Source organism: Malus domestica, chromosome 10 (genome assembly GCF_042453785.1).
Source record: "Malus domestica chromosome 10, GDT2T_hap1".
NCBI classification, from domain to species: domain Eukaryota; kingdom Viridiplantae; phylum Streptophyta; class Magnoliopsida; order Rosales; family Rosaceae; genus Malus; species Malus domestica.
The window spans coordinates 769199-791984 of NC_091670.1; the positions used below are offsets into that span (position 1 = coordinate 769199).

General features: G+C 40.5%; 4 protein-coding genes across 4 annotated transcripts; 2 read left to right on the plus strand and 2 right to left on the minus strand.

The window, feature by feature from the left end:
• Positions 1 to 1185: 1185 nt before the first annotated feature.
• LOC103421997 (uncharacterized) lies at positions 1186 to 15398 on the plus strand. Its single transcript, XM_029109008.2, has 7 exons — positions 1186 to 1739; positions 11505 to 11557; positions 11964 to 12056; positions 12155 to 12378; positions 13156 to 13222; positions 14892 to 15002; positions 15127 to 15398. Exons 1-7 carry the CDS (start codon positions 1304 to 1306, stop codon positions 15148 to 15150), a joined length of 1008 nt encoding a protein of 335 aa, XP_028964841.1. The 5' UTR covers positions 1186 to 1303; the 3' UTR covers positions 15151 to 15398.
• On the minus strand, positions 6092 to 7536 carry LOC139188818 (uncharacterized). The gene is made up of 2 exons (XM_070806681.1): positions 6552 to 7536; positions 6092 to 6228 (listed from the first exon to the last, which is right to left on the minus strand). Coding segments are annotated over exons 1-2 (915 nt in total). The 5' UTR covers positions 7465 to 7536; the 3' UTR covers positions 6092 to 6226.
• Positions 15399 to 16729: 1331 nt separating the features above from the next.
• LOC103421996 (uncharacterized) lies at positions 16730 to 17972 on the plus strand. The gene is made up of 2 exons (XM_008360038.4): positions 16730 to 16882; positions 17163 to 17972. The coding sequence occupies exons 1-2, from the start codon at positions 16829 to 16831 to the stop codon at positions 17769 to 17771; spliced, it is 663 nt and encodes a 220-aa protein (XP_008358260.2). The 5' UTR covers positions 16730 to 16828; the 3' UTR covers positions 17772 to 17972.
• A 2044-nt stretch (positions 17973 to 20016) lies between these two features.
• LOC103444498 (dolichyl-diphosphooligosaccharide--protein glycosyltransferase subunit DAD1-like) lies at positions 20017 to 22109 on the minus strand. Its single transcript, XM_008383425.4, has 5 exons — positions 21882 to 22109; positions 21732 to 21779; positions 20576 to 20663; positions 20436 to 20479; positions 20017 to 20241 (listed from the first exon to the last, which is right to left on the minus strand). Exons 1-5 carry the CDS (start codon positions 21975 to 21977, stop codon positions 20158 to 20160), a joined length of 360 nt encoding a protein of 119 aa, XP_008381647.1. The 5' UTR covers positions 21978 to 22109; the 3' UTR covers positions 20017 to 20157.
• Positions 22110 to 22786: the final 677 nt, after the last annotated feature.

Here is a 22786-nt window from a genome sequence, read left to right on the forward strand (position 1 = left end):
AAGGAGGTGCCTTCCTCCACTCCTCCTACTTCGAGTCGAAGCAGCTGCGTTAAGAAAAGTCTCATGTTGGTCGCCATTTCGATGAGTAGCTCGCTCCTCAACAGGAATACCCATGTACAGGGCAAATAACCTTCCGTGTTGGAGAGCACCCAGTTGATGGTTGACTTCCATAGGGGTGATGAACTCGTGTGTTTTAGTATATCTAGCCTCATGGAGCATTTCAAAGACTTTCTCATATTACTCTTGGAGGATCTCATTCTTCATCGCTATCTTGTTGTTCTGAGCCTCCAACTCATCGACTTTAGCCTGAAGAGCAAACTTTTTTTGTTCTTTCTTTTGTTGTTTCGCACCAGATACAAGATGGGTGTCATTCTGTGTGCTGTGGCTTCCTTCGCTGCCCATGTTGGAAAGGGATGCCTGGTCAAAAGAGAGTGTACAAATGGTGGAAACCAGCTTAACAAAGCTGAAGAGAGTGGGAATAAGTGTCGTTCCCACAGACGGCGCCAAATATTGATGCACAAAATCAGCGAGGACTTTGGTACAACAGAAAATGTTAAGTTTGTGACCTTCGCTAGATTGCTCCGGTCACTAGTGTGGATATAAGTATGTAAATGGATAGAGATAAGGAAGCAAACACAAGATGTACGTGATTCACCCATATTGGCTACGTCTACGGAGTAGATGAGTTCTCATTAATTGTGAAGGGTTTACACAAGTACATAGGTTCAAGCTCTCATTTAGTGAGTACATGTGAATGATTTAGTACAAATGACATTAGGAAATATTGTGGGAGAATGATCTCCTTTTATAGAATAGAGTTTCTAGCTTTGTTTTGACATTGACACGTGTCGTATTGTGATTGGCTTCTGATGTTGACACGTGTTGCACTATGATTGGCTTCTGATGTCGATACGTGTCGCGCTGTGATTGGTTTCCTGGTTGGAGGGAAACTCTTCTGGGTCATTAACGGTATAACGTTGACCGGTGCTTAGTAGTTTCAGAATTGATCAAATATGGTACAAACAAGCTCCATTATCTATGGTATTATACAAATCGTATGGTATTATATTAAAGGTAAACAAAAGAATACATGGCACTCCCAAATCAAATCTCAACCACTCAATTATATCATCATCTTCCAAATTTTCAATTGACTTTTAAGTGCACAAAATGGAAGTCGTGCACACAGAACAGCCCCACACTCAATCCTCACTTTTAATCAAAATAAATATTACCAATTATCTTCCATACATGGCAGTGGTGAGGCTCCCGCTCTTATCCTACACAGAGTCCGCCACTTAAAATGCGCACCCTCCTCACTCTTAGGCCACCACCGGTACCACCCTCTTCGTCGTCTCTTCTCCTTCCATGCCTCTCCGCGCTCTCTCCTCCTCCCTCCTCCTCCCACCTTTTCAGCTTCCGAACCAACAAGCGCTTCCACTTCCTCACCCCGTGCTCCTCTCTCAAGCAGTCCAAGAAGAAGTCCCTCCAGAAGACCCCTAATGCTCCTCCGCAGAGCCAGCGCTGGTTCTTCAACACCCCCAAGAGCGATGATGGCGGCGATATTGAAAAGACAGACGAGGATGAAGACGGTGGTTTCGACGGCGACAGTGCGCTTAAAGGCACCGTTTTGGCCGGTGTTTTCCTGGTTGGTATTGTAAGTGGGTTCGCTGGTGTTGGGTACGTCTACAAGGACCAGATCAACGCCTTCTTGAATCAGTTTTCCACTCTCATTGAAGGTAAACCCAACTTTTTTACTCATTTCGGGTTTTGTTTGAATTCTTCTTGGATTTTGTTCATGCATTGGTGTTAGAATTTGGTTTTGTTGTGTATCCATTCGGAGTTTTTTTTTTTTTTTTTAGAATTTTACTGGGTGCAATGATTGGGCTCGAATGGATAGGATTGCCATATATGCCAATTGGATATCATTTTTTCAGATCTTTTGTGATACCATTACGATTGTAGTTATTGGCATGTGGAAATTTCGCTTACCTGATCGATCGGAATATGGAAACATCCAACAAATTCGAGGTATATGGATTGTTTTGTTAACTCAGTTTCTCAACCCTCATTAGATTTAGCTATGTAAAACTCTAGCCTTGTGAAGGAATTTGAATGGGTGAGGTGATTCTGATTAGAAACTAGGCAACTTATTAGGAAAATAAAACTAGGTGCGTGAGCTGTGAACCGCCTGAAGAGCTGGTAGCCATTCATTCACGTCTTCCCCCAACTCAGGCCACTTATGGGCACGGAAATCTGTCAAGGCACCTAAGAGTTTAATCATTAGTCATTACCTTGCCACACAGTATTCATATGTTTTTCATCTGGATAAAATGAGGCAGTTGAGCAGCTTACAACAAGCAGCATGAAGAAAAAAAATACATAACAAACAGAACATAAGCTATTACCAGCCTAACATTGCATTGCAGTGATACAGATCAAATACAAAACTGATCAGGAAGTTGCCACTGAAAATTAAAGCATGTTCTGTTGTTTCATTCTTTTCTTTGAACGTTCTGCAAGGAAGGATCTCCATTCAAATAGCCTTCATTTTTATTCGAGTCAGATCACCCAGATATTGGTAAAACATCTAGCATTTTTCTTTAGCCAAATATAGTTCACATAAGCAGTTCAAGCTATCACTAGCCATAGTTGATAGTTTCACCATTCAAGTTTACAATAGCCCTCCAAAGTTCATGAGAAAAACAGTGCTTTAGAAGTAGTTGTGTTGTGTTTGAGTAACAGTGTAACTTTGTAGAGTTCAATTATATAGTTATATATTTAAATGGGTTGTTTTCCTAGGTGCTCTTCCCTTTTAGGTACAATTGCATGTTTTAATTTGATTTTAGGGAGCTCCTGCAATGGACTCTTCCCCTTTTGCGATACATTGAACCTAAGACCTACCCCTATGCAGGGGCAGATCCACGGTGGGTCAAAGTGTTTTGGAGAATGCTAGTTTATTCGGTTCTAACATAAATGAAAACAGCTACAGCTATTATATATACATACAATGATAGCACGCATGCAATAATTAAATATAAAGAAACAATGGACATCATTGCTGCCCATGATGTAAAAGACACGCCCAGATGTGCATTCACCATGTGCAAAGGACTTTGCTGACAAGGAATTTGCTATCCACATGCAACTGTCCAAACTGTCCACAATGTGCATCCACATGCTATATTCCTGCTGTCCACTTTGTACAGATAGGGTGATTTCTTTTTCTTTTAACACTCCCCCTCAAGTTGGAGCGTGAATGTCGATGACGCCCAACTTGCCTAGATGTGTATGAAAAATAGGCGCACGAAGTGGCTTAGTAAACAAGTCTGCGACTTGTTCTCCCGTTCTGACATAGGAAGTTTTAATTTCTCCCTTTTCAATCCTCTCACGAACAGTGTGGCAATCGATCTCAATATGCTTTGTGCGTTCGTGATACACAGGGTTTGCAGCTATGTGTAAAGCCGCTTGGTTGTCACAAAATAACCTTGCCGGTTGGGGATGCTCAACACGTAAATCTACCAACAAATATCGCAGAAAACTCAATTCACAAGTAGCTGCAGCCATAGATCGATACTCCGCTTCAGCTGAGGAACGGGCTACTGTAACTTGCTTCTTGCTTTTCCAGGACACCAGTGACTTTCCAAGGAAGATACAATAACCAGTAACTGATCGACGGGTAATGGGGCAACGTGCCCAATCTGCATCACAGTAACCAATTAAATTCAATTCACTTTGGGAAGAGAACATCAAGCCTTGTCCAGGGGCTCCTTTGAGGTATCGAAGAAGTCGATATACTGCATCGAGATGATGTCGTTGTGGATCTTGCATGAACTGACTTAACGTGTTGACAGTGTATGCTATCTCTGGTCTTGTGATGGTCAAATAAATTAATTTTCCAACCAAGCGCCTATACCTCGCAAGTTCATGTAGTGAAGTGCTACCTGCGGGAATTAGGACCAAATCGGCCTCCATTGGGACCTTCGAGGGTTTGGCGCCAAGAAGGCCAACCTCCTCCAATATGTCCAATGTATATTTTCGTTGACAGATTGTGACTCCAGCTTTCGATCGTGCGACCTCAACTCCAAGGAAATATTTCAGAGGTCCAAGATCTTTAATTCGAAATTGACTGCTGAGGAAGGCCTTTAGGTTCTTGATTTCTGCCTCATTGTTGCCTGTAATCACCATGTCGTCAACGTATAATAATACAATAGTGAATGAAGTACCTTTGACTTGAGTGAACAGAGAATAATCTGCCTTGGATTGGCAGAAACCAATGGTACATATTGCTTTAGAGAATTCTCGAAACCAACTTCTGGATGCTTGTTTAAGACCATATAGAGATTTGTGGAGTCGACATACGACATTCTCCCCCTGTCGACGACAGCCCGGAGGCGGCAACATGTACACCGCCTCATGAAGTTCGCCATGCAAAAAAGCATTTTGGACATCCATTTGATGTAAGGGCCAATTGCGAACAGCAGCCACAGTCAAGAGGCAACGCACAGTGATGAGTTTGGCTACTGGTGCAAAAGTCTCCTTGTAGTCGATACCTTCACGTTGGGTGAAACCTTTGGCAACGAGACGTGCTTTGTAGCGTTCAAGAGTGCCATCAGATTGGTACTTTAGTTTGAAAACCCATTTGCAGCCGATGGGTTTTTGGCCGGGCGGAAGAGGAACAAAATCCCAGGTATTATTTTCTTCTAGAGCTGTGAGTTCGGCCTGCATCGCTGCAACCCAGTGGGGATTTTGGCAAGCCTGCTCGTAGGTATTTGGCTCCACCAAGTGTGAAATATGAGAAACAAAGCGTTGATACCCAAGAGATAAGCAGGAATAGGAAACATACCGATGCAGTGGGTAGCGCGTGCTGGACATGGACTAAGAGAGGGCGTCTGAGGACGTGAGCAAGGTGGAGTGATGAGCCACATAATCTTTGAAGTGAGCAGGTGGTTTGGTGAGACGGGTGGAGTGACGGAGTGAGATTGGGTGAGGAGTTGGTGGTGCAGGTGGCGGAGAAGAGGAAGAACAGGTAGTGACGGGTTCATGTGACATGGTGGCAGGTGCCAGTGGAAGGCTTGAGGAAGGTGCCATGGTAGTAGATTCATGTGGGGTGTCGATGATGGCAGGTGTTATGGTGTCAATGGTGACAGGTTCATGTGGTGAATCAAGCACCGTTTGAAGTAGGCTTGGTGAGGAGTCGGTGTCTTGTGTTGGATGAATAATGGGAGCAACATGTGTGTCGGTTTGGTCTATAGGTGATGAAGATGTGTAAGGGAAGATGTGCTCATGGAAGATTACATCTCGTGAGGTAAAAAATTTTCGTGTGGCTAGATCATATACCTTATAACCCTTTTGGCCGAGAGGATAACCAAGAAAAACACAACGACGAGCACGGACGTCAAACTTATGGGTGGGTGTCATATTGGTGGCATAGCTGAGGCATCCAAAAACACGTAGGTGGGTATAAGTTGGTGGTGTGTTATGCAAAAGTTCGTATGGTGACTTATGGGAGAGCAAGGGTGTAGGTAGACGATTGATGAGATAACAAGCAGTCTGAATACTTTCTCCCCAAAATTGTAAAGGTAAATTGGCTTGAAACCGAAGAGCACGACCAACATTAAGAAGGTGCCTATGTTTACGTTCGACCACCCCGTTTTGTTGTGGTGTGTAAGGGCAAGAGTGTTGAAAAAAGGTGCCACATGATTCTAGGTAGGAACGTATGGAAAGGAACTCACTACCATTATCCGCACGGAGAGCTTTAATGCCATGTTGAAATTGTGTTTTGACCCAAGAAAAAAATGATTTCAATATTGTTTGTGTGTCAGATTTGAAATTCATAAGATGTACCCAAGTAAAACGAGTGAAATCATCCACAATAGTAAGAAAATATCGTGCCCCAGTATGTGTTTGATTTCTGTGAGGCCCCCAAATGTCACAATGAATCAGGTCAAATGGTGCAAAAGATTTGATTTCACTGTTATGAAATGGTAAACGGGTTTGCTTTGCTAAAGGGCAAACTTCACAAATGCGTGTGGAATCAAAAATTATTTCAGCATGATTTTTGGCTAATGAAAGTAAAGGTGCGGCCGATGGATGTCCAAGACGCCGATGCCATAGACTAGTGGTACGATGGATGTGGTTGGCAAGGTGAGGGTTTTGTCTTGGTGTAAGATAGTAGAGCCCATCAAAATGCTTGCCCAGGCCAATCACCCTCTTCGTGTCCATGTCCTGCACAACACAAAAACCAGGATAGAATGTCACTATACAATGCAAAGTTCTTGTCAAGCGACTAACAGACAACAAGTTGACGCGAAACTTTGGTACATAAAGAACTTTGTCAAGAGATAGATCTTGTGACAGTTTCATAGAACCAATCTTCTTTATTTCTGCTTGTCCTCCATTTGGTAAACCAACGGACTCATGCTGAGCATCTACAATGTTGTGTGATGGTGGTGAATGCGATATATGGTCGGTTGCTCCGCTATCAACAATCCAATATAATGTCGATTGTGGGTCAGTTTGTGCTATATTGCATTTAGACGAGAAACTACATGTTGCATTTGCAAGTGGTTGTCCATTACCATTGCGAAGCATGGCAATGATCTGATTATACTCCTCAGTAGTGAACATAGGACCGTGAGAAGCATTAGGCTCAAGCTTGTTGGTGGTAGCAGATTTGATAGCTCCGGCATTGTTGGCTTTTGATCTCTTATTCCTTGGCTTCACATTTTTGCCATGCCATTTGTGTCCCACTGGAAACCCAATAATGTAATAGCAGCGGTCCACCAAGTGTCCACCTCCATCACAGTATGTACACTTGAGTGACTTACTTGAAAGTGTGTTGAAGGGCTTGCTGTTAGATGACGACACTAAGGTTCGCTGAACCTGCATCGCGTGAGAGTTTGTCCCCATATCGCGGCGACTGGCCACGTCCATCTGTCGTTCATGTTGAAGAATGAGACCATGAACTCGGCGTGTGTCAGGGAGCGGGCTCATCATCAGAATCGAGCCTCGTACAGTTGAGTAAGAGTCATTCAATCCCATCAGGAACTGCATAACCCTTTCTTTCTCTTCCCGTTCAGCAAGTCCTTTCAAACCTGCACAAGTGCAAATTAATGGGTCTTGGTAAGACGTCAACTCATCCCACAAGGCTTTCATCTTGGTGTAATAGACAGAAACAGAGAGCTGCCCTTGACAACTCTCGACAATTTCTTGTCGAATTTGGTAGATCCTCGAGTCACTGCTCTGCGAAAATCTGTCTTTGAGGTCGTTCCAAACTGCAGCAGCATTTTCAGTGTACATGATGCTGCTTGCTATTTCTGAGTGAACTGAGTTCGCAATCCACAATGTTACCATGTCATTGCATCTTTTCCAAGCTGCATATTTTGCATCCAGGAGTGATGGAGCTTTAATGGTTCCATCAATGAACCCAATCTTGTTCTTTGCGCTGAGACCCATGCACATGGCACGACTCCATTGCCCATAATTGTTTCCATCAAGTGTTTTGGAGACCAAGACAAGTCCTGTATGATCTGAGTGGTGTATGGTGTATGGGTCTGAGAATTCCATGGATTTCTCATCTGGTTTCGTTGGTTCTGTCATGATGTTGACAGTGGTGTTTGTGAAGGATCTGTGGTGGTTATGGCAGCGGAAGAGTGAAAGCAGAGCAGAGCAAGGATTAATCCCGCTCTGATACCATATAAAGATGGAATTGAAGAATGCTAGTTTATTCGGTTCTAACATAAATGAAAACAGCTACAGCTATTATATATACATACAATGATAGCACGCATGCAATAATTAAATATAAAGAAACAATGGACATCATTGCTGCCCATGATGTAAAAGACACGCCCAGATGTGCATTCACCATGTGCAAAGGACTTTGCTGACAAGGAATTTGGTATCCACATGCAACTGTCCAAACTGTCCACAATGTGCATCCACATGCTATATTCCTGCTGTCCACTTTGTACAGATAGGGTGATTTCTTTTTCTTTTAACAGTTTTCCTAGGTGCTCTTCCCTTTTAGGTACAATTGCATGTTTTAGTTTGATTTTAGGGAGCTCCTGCAATGGACTCTTCCCCTTTTGCGATACATTGAACCTAAGACCTACCCCTATGCAGGGGCAGATCCACGGTGGGTCAAAGTGGGTCAGTTGACCCCATGGACGCCAGAAAGTTGTCTGGGGTGAGCCTCAGTTGACCCTATGGACATCTGAGCAGTGGGCATTTCGTGCACACCATCTGTTTGACGAAATGCCCCATGACCCTCTCCTCATGTCGCTACCAGCTATGGATCAGATATGACCGATTGAAGAAAGAAGAAAGATCAATGAACGGTTAAGCGAGAAAAGATCGATGAACGATTAAGCGAGACTTTGCCTTAGAGACCAATGAATTGCGACCTAGAAGCTTTTGGTATGCCAGGTTGCATGCTGGAACCATAAACTCGTGGGCGGATGAGGAGGAAATTCCTTACACAAGTTTTCGATGAGGACGAATACCCTACGGAGCTGATTAGATCCACAACCGAGATGGGGCCATCCTTGGAACTTAATGCAACATTTTCAGAATACGAAGAAGCACCATGGACAATTGTAGCTCGTAATATTATTTTTACCTTGAATTATGAATGAATGTACTATAATTTAACTTTTCATTGTTATTTCCATTTTAAAAAATAAAAAAATTGACATTTAACCATCTTGACCCCATGAGGTCAAAATCCTGGATCCGCCGCTGCCCCTATGGGCTTTACAACAATCAACCCTTACCATACAACAACAACAACAACAAAGCCTTTTCCCACTAAGTGGGGTCGGCTATATGAATCCTAGAACGCCATTGCGCTCGGTTTTGTGTCATGTCCTCCGTTAGATCCAAGTACTCAAGTCTTTTCTTAGGGTCTCTTCCAAAGTTTTCCTAGGTCTTCCTCTACCCCTTCGGCCCTGAACCTTTGTCCCGTAGTCACATTTTCGAATCGGAGCGTCAGTAGGCCTTCTTTGCACATGTCTAAACCACCGGAACCGATTTTCTCTCATATTTCCTTCAATTTTGGCTACTCCTACTTTACCTCGGATATCCTCATTCCCAATCTTATCCTTTCTCGTGTGCCCATACATCCCACGAAGCATCCTCATCTCCGCTACACCCATTTTGTGTACGTGTTGATGCTTCACCGCCCAACATTCTGTGCCATACAACATCGCTGGCCTTATTGCCGTCCTATAAAATAAAATTTTCCCTTGAGCTTCAGTGGCCTACGACGGTCACACAACACGCCGGATGCACTCTTACACTTCATCCATCCAGCTTGTATTCTATGGTTGAGATCTCCATCTAATTCTCCGTTCTCTTGCAAGATAGATCCTAGGTAGCGAAAACGGTCACTTTTTGTGATCTTCGCTAGATTGCTCCGGTCATTAGTGAGGATAAGTCTATAAATGGATAGAGATAGGAAAGCAAACACAAGATGTACGTGGTTCACCCAGATTGGCTACGTCCACGGAATAGAGGAGTTCTCATTAATTGTGAAGGGTTTACACAAGTACATAGGTTCAAGCTCTCCTTTAGTGAGTACAAGTGAATGATTTAGTACAAATGACATTAGGAAATATTGTGGAAGAATGATCTCGTAACCATGAAACTTCTAAGTAACGGAGTGTGGTATCGTCTTGACTTTCCTTATCTGTCTCATAGGTAGATGTGGCATCTTCTCTGGAAGTACTCTTCCTCCATCCAGGGGTGGTATCTGTAACTGGTGGAGATGCACAAGGTAATGTATCAATGTCACTTAAAGCTTACTTGTAGTTTCAGGCTTGGTCAAGCGCGATACAAACCATGTAGTAGGAGTCCCCCAAGTCGCCGAGCTAGGGGATCTGCTGAAAGAGGTGACAGACAAGGTAAGCAATCAGAGCTCCGGCTGATTGTTCACATTCTCCCTATCTTGCAGGCAGCATGAAGGATAAAGAGAAGAAAAATGAGAAGAGATGATATGGGATACTTTTGCTTTTGAAGAAGTAACTTTCCACAGGCTTATTCTTGAACTGGGCTGGAGGGTTTTCTGGTTTCCTCCAGAGTATAAGGCCGACTGAAGAATTTGAGGGTCAAAACAAGTCCATCAAATCTAGAGTACGTTCGACCCTGCTGATATGGGATACTTTTGCTTTTGACAGAGTAGTGGATGTATCGGCACGTGTGCTGTTACGCTTGTCTCCACATGCTTCCTTGTATCCTTCTCACTTGCCCTATCTGTTCCTCAGGCAGATGCGGTATCTTCCCTGGAAGCATAAGATGTTGAAGATGAGTACTCGAGAGCAATGCCAGGTAAGTAATCAGGTAAAGGGTTCCAGGCAGTCAGTTCCTGGCTGGAAGCTTGATTCCAAGTGCTGACTAATTGCTCTCTTTCTCCTTGTCTTGCAGGTAAGAACAAGGCCAAAGGAAAAGACGGGGAAAAAGCATGATATGGGATACTCTTGCTTTTAACCCTGATGATATGAAATATTCTTGCTCTAGTATAGCTTGTTTACAGAGGTATTATCGGGGGGAAAGAAAGCTGAATATTTCGAAAGGCTTCATTGGGAGTGCCCTCTCAGATAAGAGGAAGGGTTGAGCATTTTTGCAGGTCTGCCTGTCCGTTGGGGATGGAGGTCGACATATATAGGAGTCTCCCTAACATCAAGTAATAATGCTATTCCTTTACCCTGCTTGGTCATAGCACGGTAGTGGGAGCTGCCAGCTTCACAAGTTTTAACTCTGTCAGAGCACTTTGAAAAAGTGGTCTGTGGTATCTGGAAAGCTGATGTTGCATGTGAAGATTACAGACAAGCTTTATCCAAGGAGATCCAGCTCTTGAAGTTGGGAAAGTGGTGCCTCTTTGGTTTTCGAACAAGCAATCATGTCGGGGATCCGGCTCTCGAGATTCGGAGAACGATGCCTCTTCGATTTTTGAGAAAGCAATCCTGCTGGGGGTCTGGCTCTCGAGATTCGGAGAGCGATGTCTTCGATTTTTGAGAAAGTAATCATGTTGGGAGTCTGGCTCTCGAGATTCGGAGGGCGGTGCCTCTTCGATTTTGGAGCAAGCAATCTTGTTGGGAGTGTTTTCTCGAATGTGAGTAAAGGTTGGGCATGTTTGCTAGTCTACCTTGCCACGAAGCACAGAGGTTGACACACAGGGACTTTCCAATTATCCAGCAGTGGTACTGTTCCTTTACCCTCTCTTCGATTTTTGAGAAAGTAATCATGTTAGGAGTCTGGCTCTCGAGATTCGGAGGGCGGTACCTCTTCGATTTTGGAGCAAACAATCAACCCTTACCATGCAGGGGAAAAATGTGCTCTTTTTCCTGCTTTTATTTCTTGAAGTGCAAGTTCTTGTACCTTGCATGAGTGATCTTTTGATTAAAAAAAAAAAAGGATATGTAGCATTACACGGGGCTTTCTGTTTCTTTCGTTTTGGTATAACTTTATGTTTGACTAAATCTCATGAAACTGTTGGTGAACAGGTTATGGTCCAGCTGGATATGCTTTGTTTGTAGCAGTTTATGCCGGACTGGAAGTATGCCTTTGATACCCACTTCTTAAATATATTGCTATCTGTATGGTTTTTAGCCTTTAATATGTTTTTATTCCCACTTATTTGTTCACTCTTGCACTATTTATGTACATTTACCTATGCAAGAGAAAGAAAACTAGGCAACTTTTGTCTTGAACAAGTAATTGTGTGCCCACCTTCAGGTTTTTAAACATATTTTACAAATTATATATGATTGGATAAACAATATGGTTCTTCATGGACTATATATTCTGAACCTGACTCCCTCATCTCTCTTTCATAACCACATTCAACCTTTGTAGATTTTTTTTTTTTTTTTTCTTTCTGTAGTATCTGTTTTAGATTTATAAAATATAGAAAACCAAACCCTCATTTCAAGTACTAACATAATAAGAATTATGTTTCCTAGATCATTGCGATTCCAGCTATTCCATTGACCATGTCAGCTGGTCTTCTCTTTGGCACAGTTACTGGTTCTATTCTTGTCTCTATAAGTGGCACGGTGAGTATTTCTTTTTCCCTTTTTCTAACTATACAAAGAACAAACTATCAATATTTGCTCTAAAATTTTCTTTTCCTGATAGTATTTACCTTTTTCAGGTGGCTGCTAGCATTGCCTTTTTGATTGCTAGATATTTCGCTCGTGAGCGTATTCTGAAAATGGTTGAGGGAAACAAGAAGTTTCTTGCCATTGATAAGGCTATTGGAGAAAATGGATTTAGAGTTGTCACTCTCCTTCGCTTGAGCCCTTTGCTTCCTTTTTCGTTGGGGAACTATTTGTATGGATTGACATCTGTAAAGTTTGTACCATACGTGTTAGGAAGGTTTGCTGCCCTGCTCCTTTTTGACTTAGTTAAAGTTCTTGGATCTCAAGTTGGGTTTTTGATATGCAAATGTTCTTATTGGCTGCTCTTGAGAGTTAGGGCTGTAAATTAGACAGGTTGAGCTGGAATTGGGACCTTTTTTATCCCAGCTCAATTCCTAAGGCTCTTAGGACGATATTGGACCAAATATTTAACCCAAGCTTAAACTGTCCTATATGATGGGTTACAGGTTGATTTTAGGCCAGACCAAAGTGGTTTTGGCAATTTAAACAAGATTCGGTATCTTTCTGGGTCCAACTTGTTATCACTTAGGTTGTCAAAATGAGTTAATAACCAACTTAAACAAGATTTTCCTCCACTTTTTGACCTGTTTGGATTGAATAGTCGTGACAGATGACATGTTTTAAGCAATGGAACTGAAAGTTTTAGTAAAAAGGAAATTAATTGTTTCCTTGCTGCTTTGAATTGCGGTCCAGTGATTCTCATAAACATATTGCTCAATTTTAATTATGTAGAGGTTATTAAGTGTACAATTAGGGTGTCGTATAGAAAATATATGGTTGAAATATCAAATAAAATTCTTTGATATGAGCATTTTTGCATTGGCCCATTGGACAAAAGTATTAAAACAAAGTTGAGAGAATAGGGTGGTCAGGACTCAGGACACGTCTAGTAATTTAACTTATGAATTAGATATCGTCTCATGAACTGATGTAAATGTCAAGTTTGTACATTTTTTACTCTCTGGTTCTAAGTCAATTTGTAATTGACTTGCAGTTGGTTGGGGATGCTTCCAGGAACATGGGCTTACGTGAGTGCTGGTGCATTTGGGCGAGCTATAATTGTGAGTCTCTGTTTTTCCTTTTCTCTTGTGGAGATTCTATGTTTCTCTCTGTGAAGGGGATGTGATGGTGTTAAGTGAACGGGTATGACATGTATGTTTAGATTTACCAAACTGCAAAAGAAAAAAATTCAAATTTATATTGACATTGACGTTGATCAGATGAAGACAAAACCTAAGAAAAAATATATTGTTAGTCACTGTGCTTATCCTTCCAGGATAAGAATATAGAACAATGATAGTACAAAATGGCGGTTATAGAACAAGAAACTGACTTATTACACATCATCTGGTTGTGAAAAAGGGAACCCAGTGGGATAATGTTAACATTTTTGCATCGGCCGAGGTATATTTGTGTCTGTAATTTCTATGAAGTAGGGGTCTTCTTTCTCAGTTTAACATGTTGTGACCAGTTAATATAAAGTAGAATACTGAGGAATATATTATGGATTTATTCTTTCCGTAAAATGACTTGAACCATCATCAATAATAAGTATGAGTGAAGATGAGCTAGGTAACACAAAATACAGCTTTTACATTAGTAAGTGGCTGGTTATTTTTTACTAGAGGTCGCACTTGGTGCGATGGCAAGTGCCTTCGCCCATGAGCGGTAGGTCTCGGGTTCGAGACTTGGGAGCAGCCTCTCCATAAATGGGGGTAAGGCTAGCCGACATTCACCTCTCCCAGACCCTACGTAAAGCCGGAGCCTTGTGCACTGGGTACGACCTTTATCGGATTTGTATCAAACTCTTCTTCTTTGTCTTCTAGTTTTGATACTACGAGTCATAAAAGATTGATCTAGTGAAAAACTTTCACACCCTAGGTCGTTCTTACTTTTTATGATAGAATAGATAGTTACCAGACCTAAGTCAGGTATCAACCTTGTCAATTGTGTGGTTAATATGGTTACAATTCTGGGAAATGGAAAGGTGCCATAGCATCCAGATGCATTGGTGCTTGTCATGCTGGCATCTGCAACACTGAGATCTACATATATGAATTAATGCACATGGTTTCATGCAGTTATTAGCTTGGGTATCCTATCAGATTAGTTAACACTTGTTTGCAATCCCTGTGGCGGGGGAATTTGTTAAAGTGAATAGTCAGAAATTTCAGAACCGTCAAATTAGTGTAGAATAGAGACAGTTTGTGGATTGTTAACTATCTTTTCAGGGGTCCATTTGGTAGCTGTTGTCATTTTCAAGGAAATATTTTGATTGATTATATCTTAATTTAGCTTCAGATATAGTGCAAAACTGTACTCTGTTAGGGAAGAGTATAGTGTTATTGCCTTCAGACTGGAATATTTGGAAAACATGAGAAGTTTATGAGAATTATATTCTATGAACAGGTAAAAAGCGGCTGGTCGTAATGAAGCCAATATGAATTTATTACTTACCAAGGATATAGTGCAGAACTTCATTTTGTTACGTCTTCCAGATTATGTAGTTGCATACTGCTGCTGGATAAATTTATTACTTACCAAGGATCAGAATTTGGCCTTACCAAACGCTGCTCAATTTGTTTATCAGACATTTTTATGATGAATTAGAAAACATGTGCTTCTGTCTACTGGTTGTTTAGTTAAGGAATTTAGTTGGGTTCCATATAGTTAGCCGAGTTTCATTTTGAATCATTTGCTAATGTTCTTTTTATCCTGGTGGTGTTTAAGCAAGAAGAATCTGAGGTTGGTTTGCCAGGAGGAAATGGTCAGCTCTTGACACTAGGGCTTGGACTGTTAGCCACAGCATTGGCTGCTGCTTATGTAACACGACTGGCAAAGGTAAGTTCCTGCTTTGACAAGCATTTTCGTTTATAGGGTTTGCCAAATCTCATTGTTCCTTTCGAAAACCAGACGGCTAAGAAGGCGATCTTAACACCATGTTGAATTCTGGTTTTTGATGCAGGATGCTGTAAAAGATATCGATTAGGTGACGGGTCTGTCTGCCCATGAAGCCTACACAATGTATTTGAAACTTTAAAAAAGATTAGAAAAATATGATAGCTACTTCACTGCCCGTGTAATTATCCAACTTTTGGCAAATTGAATAGGAATTGTGTCATTAATTCCTGGGTTCCTAGCTGTATCTTTAGCCCCATCGATTTCTTTTCTCTGTCTTGCATTGTCGTATGAGACCGATCTTAAAATTGAGAAATGTGGTTCAAATGTTTCCTTCCAGCTGGAGTATGTGTTTTTCAAGTGCAAAAATAAACCCAGTGAACACACCTCAACACAAAATTTATGTTGGTGTATAGACATTTGTTGGTTTGATGTCAGTTCTTTGTCAAAGTTGGCGGTGCCCAAAGTCAAAGAGCGTGCTCATGTTCGTTCATATTGCAGTTTTTATTTATAAAACTACTCCGATGCTATTTCGTGAAGTTTACCGTGCAATCCATTGTGCACTGTGTTGTCTCAACGACTACCAAACCCAAATTACAGCACTTGACAACAAGTTTATACTTTTGGTATGGTTTTAGTTACCGGTTATACATTTTATCACAACACCAGTAAATAAAATTACAATGGAACATAGATTACCGTCTGATTGAATAAAACTCCACATTCCTTTCCAACTTTGATCTTTCGTTGCATATTATGCTCTCTCTCTCTAATCGAACGTAGTCGGCCACCATCCACGAGTCTTATGCTTGGTATAGTGACGTGTAGGTTTTACAATTGATTACACGAATCTATTAATCTGACATGAAACGATATGAAAATAATAGGTTTGGGGTCAATTTGTTGACGAATGAGGTTGTTTTGGGTCACTCGTCAAGATAAGAGGTTCAACATGATCCGTTAAGGTAATGGATACAAAACAAAAACAACAAGAACGTGACAAACACGACTATTGTTTGCCAGGTCTAGTGACGTGTGCGGAATTTGTTGATATAATCATCACACGATGTTACCAATCCGCTCCTACTATAACACGTATGTAATGAGCAAGTCCTACGTTAATCTACTTATACTATAACATGTATGCCTATTTGAAGTCCTACGTTACTAAATAATTGTCTAGAAACAATTATGTAGAAACAGTCGTTGTACAATTGTTAATATAGATTAGTCATAAAAGAGAGTTGACAATTTCGATTAAGAGAACACTGAGTGGCAAATATTGAATAAAATTTGGTAAGAGCCATAACGGAATAGATTAATCGATACCGTATGCAGGTTGCCATGCATGCAAGTTATGGTTGAGCTGAGTGTGATTGGTCACCACATGTCCTGCAGAGGCCATGTTTGGCTGCGACAAGTGTCAAGTGTCTCCTACCCCTCCACGTTCAATGTCTGAAAAACAAGCAACAACTTCATCTGCTTGCTTTTCAACCAGTTAGTCACATGATCAAATTCCTCAGAGTTCGCCACGACTTCACCTAATGCATGCATTTCAGATGCTTTATGGTGCCACTTGTCACTGAGGGATGGAAAATTGTCAAAACTCACCACCCTTTGGGAAAAAGGAATCAAATAATTAAATCAGTTGCCTATCTATAAATATGCCTCCATAAACTCTTTGGCTCCAGATCATTCACAATCTCTCCTTCGAACCAATTTGAAGTTGAACCCTTTGAGACTCTATCACCAGCAATCGTTAACTTACGATGGAATGGTCTCCTCAAGCTGCCTTGAAAGCTTACTTAGATACTCTTCAGCTGGTAATTTTCTAATACTTGACTTTGTTTTTGTGTTTTCTTGTTAGGACGTCATGCGTATTGTTATTATGTGATACATTTTATATATATTATATATATATATATATATATATTGTGATGTAAAATTCATATAGTATAATAATAGCCTGACAACATAACATGTTATATATATACCCACATCGACAACACTACTCGTTTTCAGTTCTTTTAAGTTCTTTGTTTTGTTAACTGAGTAATTCACATTCAATTGCTTATTCCATCCAGTTATTTTCTCTTAATGCAGTGTAAGTTTCACAATGATCAAGACTTGGTGCAAGGAAACACATGTAGTAGTGGTATTATAGAACCAAAATGCATGGAATTTATATCAGCTTTAGCAGCTGGAAAGCGAGCAAAGTTAATGTTGCAAATCACATCTGAAGGTGTAACACCGCTGACGGTTTCACTTGCGGTGGCTGCAAAGCAAAGTGGAGGCCGACTGATCGTGTGCATTAATAACGACGACGACGATCATACGGAGAAGTTTGGCAAAACCCTACTTTTGGAAAACGGTCTCGACGACGTCGTTGAATATGTTTACGATACTGATCCTTGTAGAATGGTGAAGCATTTCAAGAATGTTGAATTTGCGGCTGTGGACTGCAAGTTTAAAGATTACTTGAAACTTTTGAAGGTTATGAATCTCAACCCAAATGGGAGTATAGTGGTGATAAACAATATTGGTGTGGCTGTTAATGGAGGTCCAATTCTCGATCGAGTTTTCAAGGAAAAGAAAGCATTTAAATATGTGACCTTACCTTTAGGAGAAGGAATGGAGTTCATAAGATTCAGATCCAAGGGCAAGTGCAAATCCCACAGATATAAGAGATTTCATGTAACGTTTGAAAATTAAAATCTTTTATGTATTCCTTTTCTTTGTCCTTTAATTTAGGCCAAGAGGGTATGGTCTAAAAGTTGTCGAATCTTTTAATTTAGGCCTCGTTTGGTGTCTGGAATTGGATTGAATAGTTAATCCAGCTTCTAGTTGATATTATATTCAGTGTCTGTAGAATGAAGGATTGGAGATAAGTTACAGATCAAGCTCATTTTGGTATCCATATACAATTGTTATTACTAATAGTATACTCTGATGCACCGTAACTAGGCATGCAGGTTGGATAACTGAAATTGGAAAGAAAAGCTTGTTGCTGATATTTTTTTATATTGGATCTAAAATAACTTATTTCTGATCGGATATATTCATATGAAAATCACCCCTACGCGTAACTTGTTATCATTGAAAGGTTGGCTCTGAAGGAAATGCTTAATTAAAAGATTAATTTTTCAATATCAAACCAATAGTGATATATCTATGCTACAGTGTGTGTGTGTATCTATATATATATATATATGTATGTATATATATGATATGATATGTATGTATATATATATATGTATGTATGTATATATATGTATGTATGTATGTATGTATGTATGTATCAAAGTGGGAGACGATTCGCAAGTTGGCTCCACAAAACCATTCATCTGCCAGAGAATATGTGGTTTAGGCGTCCATTAATTTGAATTACTGTTTCCCAAACTTACGCGATTGAAGGCTTGTTTAGAAGATTGATCAAGGATTTCTGCCAAGCCAAGAAGGAAGCGGTTCCCACAAATTTGGATTACACGAGCTATAGAGAAGTGCTTGAGATGTTATATGGTCGATTACTTGGATTCGAAAAGATACCTATTTTGTGTTGGATGATGTGTGGCATATCGAACTTCGGAACAGAAATAACGAAATCACTCCCGGATAGAGAGTATAAGGAATTCAGATATGTTCATATGGCTAGGGCACCATCAAGCATTCGTACGTTGCAGAAACTGCAAGTAATGACGTGCATTGCATCAGAAGGCAACTTTGTTAAGACTTTTAGGGAACTTGACCCAACTTACTAGAATTGGCATTACAAATATCAAAGGAGGAGATGAGATGGACCTATGTCTCTCAATCCAAAAGACGAAGCTCCCTCACTACTTGTTCTTAATGGCAAGTGGCGAAGAGGAATTTCTTAGAACTAATTTGCTATGTTCAACTCCTCCACATCTTCTAACGGTTATTTTGGTCGGAAAACTGAAAAGGTTACCGCCTTGGTTTTCTTCACTCCAAAACCTCACGAATATATATCTGCATTGGTCTCGATTTGAGGAAGATTTACCTCATTGAAGGGATGCCCAACCTAAGAAGGCTTACCCTTATTAATGCATACGTCGGGAAAGAGTAGTGCTTTCGCATATGCTTTATAAAGCCTACTCATCTGCAGTTTTTCACTGAATCTATTAACTGTTGAAAAGGGTTATGGCCAACCTGCATTACATGCACCTTGATAGCTGCATGGAACTGAAGGCGTTGCCAAAGGGTCTTGAATGTCTTACTAAACTAGAAACTCTGTGACTGGATTTCGTGTCGATGCAACTTATAAAGTCCATAGAGGAGGTGTGGATCGCCCGAAGGTACAACACATCCCTGAGATCACCCCTTCTTACCAAACATTCTGAACATTTCACGAAAGCTTGTCTTAGTTCAGTTCCCGGAAGGTACAAATATATATATGTTCATGTGGTCGTTTAAACTACTCCAGTAGACAAATTGTTTCAAGTTCATAAATCTATTAAGACATCGATTTGATGTCCATGCATCCAATACTGAATCCTTAATTGTATTTGCCACACAGGATCTACGATCTGGGGGTGTGTTTCTGAAGAATAATTGGGGCTGGATGGGGGCAAAGTTCCTGCCAATGGCAAAGATGTTCAGTCGACTCCCTACCCATTTGTGAGGGTCTGGACCCCTATGAGTGAGCAGAAAAGGGAGGAAAGAGGCCATGTGCGTGTTTGTGATAATGTTGAAGATTGAATTTGTAAATTTGGGAGGCTCATGAACATGTGTTGTATTTAATCCCGAGACTGCGGTCAAAACTAGCTTTGGATATGAAGATGAAGTGGATTCCAAATTCCTGTCTTACATATTTTGATAGTTCATGATGAATCTGATGTCTTATAAAAATTTCCACCATGCCGACGGGCAAGGGAAATTACCTGCAATGATGAATCTGATTCTGTTTACTACCTTACTTTGTTTTCTGCAATTCTAAACACACACCAAAACTTATAATATCATATAAAAGAAAATCTTTCCGAGAAGAGTTGTCACATCAAATTCATAAAACTCGTTTATGATCATAATCTTATCACGATTTTGAAGGAAACAGTATCCAGGACGACTAAAATATGCTAATTTATCCAAGGAAATTCATGATCACCAAATGCAGCACCACATTGCAGAGAACAAAATCAGCAAAAGCCCGTTCAGGTGCTAAATCCTGCAGATTTACACGCATTGATCAGGATGATGGGATATGATGAGAAAGGTGTGGCAAGACAATGCTACCGACTTATTATCCTCAATCTATGATGAAGAACTGACAGTAGAGACTGAAAAACTGGTCTAGAGTGTGCAAAAATGTCGCAACTAACAATTTGGGAATCGGACAGAAGGATAAGAAAGACACTGTACCTTAAATTCTTTGTTTTCTTTGTTCACTTGAATACGGAGACAAACTGCAAATAAATAAATAAATCAGGTTGAGAGTTAATCTCCTCACGTCTAATATGTATTTACACCTGAAAAAGAAATAAACTACGTAATCCCCTTACCAGCAAGGACTGCTGTCCCTACGCAAGAAAGTACTCCAGAAAGAAAAGAGTTGAATGGGAATGATCCAACAAGAGCCATGTAGACTACCTGTTCAAAACAAAATAGATAACCAAATGAAGATTAAAGGACAGTTATAGCACTGCAACGCAGGCGTTCACTTCAACCATTCAGGCTCTGTTTTGGTAGTGTTTCAAGCATCAAGGTATCATCAGAAAATAGGTATTGGGCAGAGAATATGTTAAAGTGATAGATGCAAAGATGGACATGGTGAATCTAACATTGACAAAATGTGGTTGCTAAACAGCCCGGACCTGTAATTCTAGAAAGAGGGTGGTGGCATGGATCCACGACATGTATCCAAACAAGAAACTCTTGTACATCTTAACAGATGAAGCATGGACACCACAAGGTGATCATGTTGGTGTCAGACATGTAGAGAAAACCACAGAAACCTCAAACATATGTTCGTCTAAGCTAACATCTTACTTAAAACCAAGAAAATAACATGTTACTTGTACTCGAATCATGCTTGCAGAGTCCAGACAGTAATTTTCAATGGTGAAAATTTCATATAAAAAAAAAAACAAAGAAATTGTAAGCGTACCTTAATTAAAGAAGTAGACTAGTGTTTGCAAAATTACGACTACCATAACAGAAATGATTACACAAAGTAATACTTTGCACAGCAAACACCCACACACACGTTTAAAATCATGTATATGCCACGCACATATTCTAAAATCTTTTAGATGCATCCCGTCAAAGAGTCGATGTTGGGTAGTCACCCCATGTCATGTCATGTGAACATATTAGTTTTACATAGATACCACCAGCTTGACGCGAAATGACTAAACCATATTTTGGTCCCTGGTGTAAGTCATTTTTTGTCATTTGATAAATATAGCTTGTATTACTAATCTTTTCTCTTTTCAGTTCAAATAGAAACACACAACCACCAAACTGAGAAGGGACATTTTGTTTGAAAAGAGAAATGCTTGTCAACCGAAAGTTGGAACTTAACTAGTTTCAGATCAATACAAACAAAACTCAATTTCCTGAAGATTGCATCGAAATGGGGGCATCGCGATCTCTGCAAGATGATAACTTTCCGAATATTCTAGGCACCCAAAACTAAAATTGAGATGATGGAATTACCTGGATGAGGGCAGTGGATACGGCGAACCCAATATAGAGATCAATGATCTGGAAATCCAACACACAAAACAAAAAGGAAAAATTGGGTTAAGCTTTTCTCTGCTTTCAGTTTGTGAATTCTTAGCGATAGAGGGAGAGAGAGAAGGAGACCTTGAGAGTGGTGGGAGTGGCGGAGTAAGCAGAGCGGAGAGAATCGAAAAGGGCAAGCGCGTCCTGGGCCGTTGACGACGACGATGCTTTCACCATTTTTCTCTCTCTTCTTCTTCTTCTTCAGTCTTCCTCTCTGTCTCTCTCTGCTTTCAGGCTTGCAGTGTTTTACTAGATCCAACGCACGAACTGGCTCTCGACCTAAATGGTATGGGGACAATATCGTCATTTACGTAATTGTGTAATGATTTGGGTAATTTTGTTGAAATTCTAGTTGGGCCAAGATAGGCTTCCTTTTTGTTTAAATCCAACCCAATTCAAGATTGAATCTATCTTGTTTTATTTTCGGATGGATTGGAAGGTCAACTAAATTTTTATAACTTGGGTTCGAATTGGGTTTCATTCAACTTCAATCGGATTCGAGTTTGATTGGGTTCATTTTTACTTAGTTGGAATTGGAAAAGCTGTGTGAAGAAAAATAAGAGCCTAATCGCTTAGATCCCCATGGCAATGGCAGCACCAAGAGCAGCCGTGGTGACAGCAAGCCTTATAATATAGTCGAATCTTCCATTCTCCCTAATAACTATAGATATTGGAACCTAGACCACAATGGTTTCCATATTTTAGTGCACGATTCTAAGTGTTGAAGGAAAATTTAGAGAATAAGGACGATGAGAGACGGAGAGAGAAGGCGAGAGAGGGGGGAGCTCATGGTTTGTAATTACTTGTTTTTCCTTGTGGTCTTGTGTATTTGTTTTATATTAATTACATGGACTTTACTTGTTCTAACCAAGTAATACAAGTCATAAGGGGAATTGATTCTCAAATCCACTTAGAATCCTATTTCTGGATTTACACAATCACACTCCAAAATAATATTAACTACAACATTTCCTCTTAAGTGTGTA

Bases quoted from the DNA above. Each gene is read 5' to 3' on its own strand.
- LOC103421996 (XM_008360038.4), top strand. From the start codon at position 16,829: ATGGAATGGTCTCCTCAAGCTGCCTTGAAAGCTTACTTAGATACTCTT. The intron at 16,883-17,162 runs GTAATTTTCTAA...CTCTTAATGCAG, and splicing joins ACTTAGATACTCTTCAGCTG to TGTAAGTTTCACAATGATCA.
- LOC139188818 (XM_070806681.1), bottom strand. From the start codon at position 7,464: ATGTGCATGGGTCTCAGCGCAAAGAACAAGATTGGGTTCATTGATGGA.
- LOC103421997 (XM_029109008.2), top strand. From the start codon at position 1,304: ATGCGCACCCTCCTCACTCTTAGGCCACCACCGGTACCACCCTCTTCG. The intron at 13,223-14,891 runs GTGAGTCTCTGT...GTGGTGTTTAAG, and splicing joins CATTTGGGCGAGCTATAATT to CAAGAAGAATCTGAGGTTGG. The intron at 15,003-15,126 runs GTAAGTTCCTGC...TTTTTGATGCAG, and splicing joins ATGTAACACGACTGGCAAAG to GATGCTGTAAAAGATATCGA.
- LOC103444498 (XM_008383425.4), bottom strand. From the start codon at position 21,977: ATGGTGAAAGCATCGTCGTCGTCAACGGCCCAGGACGCGCTTGCCCTT. The intron at 21,780-21,881 runs GTCTCCTTCTCT...TTGGATTTCCAG, and splicing joins CCACTCCCACCACTCTCAAG to ATCATTGATCTCTATATTGG. The intron at 20,480-20,575 runs GTAAGGGGATTA...ATTTATTTGCAG, and splicing joins AGGGACAGCAGTCCTTGCTG to TTTGTCTCCGTATTCAAGTG.